Source organism: Muscardinus avellanarius, assembly GCF_963383645.1.
Source record: "Muscardinus avellanarius genome assembly, chromosome: 10".
Lineage (NCBI taxonomy): Eukaryota > Metazoa > Chordata > Mammalia > Rodentia > Gliridae > Muscardinus > Muscardinus avellanarius.
In genome coordinates this window covers 88,924,278-88,927,391 of record NC_137796.1, presented here as the reverse complement: position 1 = coordinate 88,927,391, position 3,114 = coordinate 88,924,278, and the positions used below count along the sequence as shown (strand labels likewise).

General features: G+C 61.9%; 1 protein-coding gene across 1 annotated transcript; it reads left to right on the top strand.

Moving 5' to 3' along the window:
- Positions 1-776: 776 nt before the first annotated feature.
- HSD3B7 (hydroxy-delta-5-steroid dehydrogenase, 3 beta- and steroid delta-isomerase 7) lies at positions 777-3,114 on the top strand (the record flags this gene model as incomplete). Its single annotated transcript, XM_080703351.1, has 6 exons — positions 777-942; positions 1,155-1,310; positions 1,574-1,682; positions 1,756-1,855; positions 2,044-2,206; positions 2,699-3,114. The coding sequence occupies 6 exons, from the start codon at positions 777-779 to the stop codon at positions 3,112-3,114; spliced, it is 1,110 nt and encodes a 369-aa protein (XP_080559477.1).

The following is a 3,114-nucleotide window of genomic DNA, read 5'->3' as shown; positions in this document are numbered from 1 at the left end:
TCCCTTTCCTTTCCCAAATCACAGCTGCTGCTAGGCCTCTGGCCTCCTGGGAGATCCAGCAGAAGGGAAGGACTGAGGTCATGCAGTGGGAATGAGGTCACCCTGCCACCTCCATCCTGTGGCCCCCAGTTCCCTTGGCACCCCACGCAGCGGGTTTGGCTTCCCCGTCTTTCTGGAGTGCTTTGCCTTCATCAGATGCTGGTGGAGTGCTGGCTGGCCACGAGGGGGCGCCTGTGGCAAGAGTGAGGGGCAGAGGGGGCGGAGGCTGGGCTGGCCTCGTTCCTGGAATGGGCCTGGAGGGAGGAGGAAAAGCAAGCGGAAGGAAGATGGTGTGCAGCTGGCCGGCCAGCCCAGGAGACTGCCTGTCCGGTGGCCACTCGGCGCCCTGGGACAGTGGCTGCAGGTAGGCAGAGGTGTTATCAGGGCCAAGGCAGCCCCTCCCCTAGGCTGGGCCCTTCCCACCTTTCTGTGTACACCTTTCTCCCTTCCTCCCCTTCCCTCTCTCCAGGTCTCCCCACACTCCTATTTTGCCCCCTAAGCTCTCCCTACCCACCCCCAGCCCTGCCCTTTCCTGTGCCCCAGGCCCTCCCCCAGTAACTCATCAGTCAGCAGGTTCAGAGGGCAGGAGTGTGGGCACAGCCTCCAGGCACAGCCCCGCCTGCCTGCTCTCAGTCGCTGCTGGTCCTCTAGGCTGCCAAGCCCCCTCCAGGAGTAACGAGAGGCTGGGGCAGGTGGGGCAGGCAGCTCAGGTGTACCAAGATCTTTGACAGGCAGGCATGGCAGAGCGCACTGGGGCCCCGAAGCTGGTGTACCTGGTCACTGGCGGCTGCGGCTTCCTGGGGGAGCATGTGGTCCGAATGCTGCTGGAGCGGGAGCCGCGGCTCGGGGAGCTGCGGATTTTTGACCTGCACCTGAGTCCCTGGCTGGAAGAGCTGAAGACAGGTGACCAGGGGAAGGTTGTGGGAGGAAGGTGTGGCCTCCCCAAGCTGGGATGCGCCCCTGGTGGAAACGATGATGCCTGTTTATGTTCTTCAGTCCACACGATGGGATGAGTGAGTCACATTGGGAACATGTGGCTCCAAGGGTGTAGGCTGAACCTAGCAGCTGGCTGATGGCCCCAACTCTGACATTGCTCCTGATGCCTCTGCCACCAGGGCCAGTGCAGGTGACGGCCATCCAGGGGGACGTGACCCAGGCCCACGAGGTGGCAGCAGCTGTGGCTGGAGCCCATGTGGTCATCCACACAGCTGGGCTGGTGGACGTGTTTGGGAAGGCCAGTCCCGAGACCATCCACAAGGTCAACGTGCAGGGTGAGGTGCTCCCCACCTGCTCTAACCCTGCATGTGACACACCTTGGCACACGGATCCTGCCTGTGTACTTCCTTACCCCCTCATTGACCTAGACCTGTGGTTCTCCTGTGGCAACCTGTCCTGTTGACTGCCCTGCCCCCATGTGACCATCGCATCCACCCCCCACCCCCAGCCTGCTGTGTTTCTCCCTGGACCCCGGCTGGGGAAGAGAAAGTTGCAGAGAGGGAGGGCACCTCAGCTTGGGTGTGTCTCCCTCCCCCAGGCACGCAGAATGTGATCGAAGCTTGTGTGCAGACTGGAACTCGGTTTCTGGTCTACACTAGCAGCATGGAAGTCGTGGGGCCTAATAGCAAAGGCCACCCCTTCTACAGGTGAGGCAAAATCCCTTCCTACTCTAAGAGGCCGCTTCTCCTGGGCACTGAGTCTTCTCTCTCCCCTCACTAGGGGCAACGAGGACACCCCGTACGAGGCAATACACAAGCACCCCTATCCTTGCAGCAAGGCCCTCGCGGAGCGGCTGGTCCTGGAGGCCAATGGGAGGAAGGTGAGAGTAGGGGCCGAGACCAGAGCTAGGTGGGGTTTTGAGGCTGCTGCCAGGTGGGGCAGGGCCTGGCCGGCCTCTTCTGCCTACCCTGCCCTGTGGGCCTCCCTCCCAGCCCCAGCCTGAGGAGGCCAGGGCAGAGGGTAGCTGCTGCGTCTTGGGTCCTGACGATGTCTGCCTTTTGCCACCAGGTCCATGGGGGGCTGCCTCTGGTAACGTGTGCCCTGCGACCAACTGGCATCTACGGTGAAGGCCATCAGATCATGAGAGATTTCTACCGCCAGGGCCTGCGCCTGGGGGGTCGACTCTTCCGGGCCATCCCTGCCTCTGTGGAGCACAGCCGGGTCTATGTGGGTAAGGACCAGGCTAGGGAGGGGAAGGCCAAAAACAGGAGGACCTGCTCTGGAAGTGGGCACAGCCCACGTGATTCTGGGAGGGGCAGTGTGTGCCAAGCTAGAAAAGGATGGTCCAGGTAGAGGAAGCTCATGATGCCACTGAGCAGTCCATGGGCTGCCTGGAAACAGTATCTCATCAGTGCAAGTCGGGAATGCTGACCTAAAAAGCTATGGGCTGAGGAGAGGCTTGGAGCCACGGGAGCAACAGCTCCGTAGGGAGGAGAGGGGCAGCATCTACACAGGACTGAAGAGAGTAGCCCATATACAGGCCAGTCCAGGAGAGCAGTGGCTACTGGGGCTGGAGGAAGCGCAGCCTGGCTGTGGTGATGCAGGCAGCTTCTACATGGGCCTAAATGGGGGGCGGCTGGTGTACGGGTGGGCCCAGGAGAGCAGCGTCTACGCGTTGGCGCAGGCCCTCAGAGGCACAGCCACCTCCCTTCCCCATTGGCAGGCAATGTGGCCTGGATGCACGTGCTGGTGGCCCAAGAGCTGGAGCAGCGGGCAGCACTCCTAGGTGGCCAAGTCTACTTCTGCTATGATAAGTCACCCTATAAGAGCTATGAGGACTTCAACATGGAGTTCCTGGGCCCCTGTGGACTGCGGCTGGTGGGCACCCGCCCGCTGTTGCCCTACTGCCTGCTGGTGTTCCTGGCTGCCCTCAATGCCCTGCTGCAATGGTTGCTGCGCCCGCTGCTGCTCTACGCGCCCATGCTGAACCCCTACACGCTGGCCGTGGCCAACACTACCTTCACCGTCAGCACCAACAAGGCGCAGCGCCATTTTGGTTACCAGCCCCTGTTCTCATGGGAGGACAGTCGGACCCGCACCATTCTCTGGGTGCAGGCCACAGAGGGTTCAGCCCCCTGA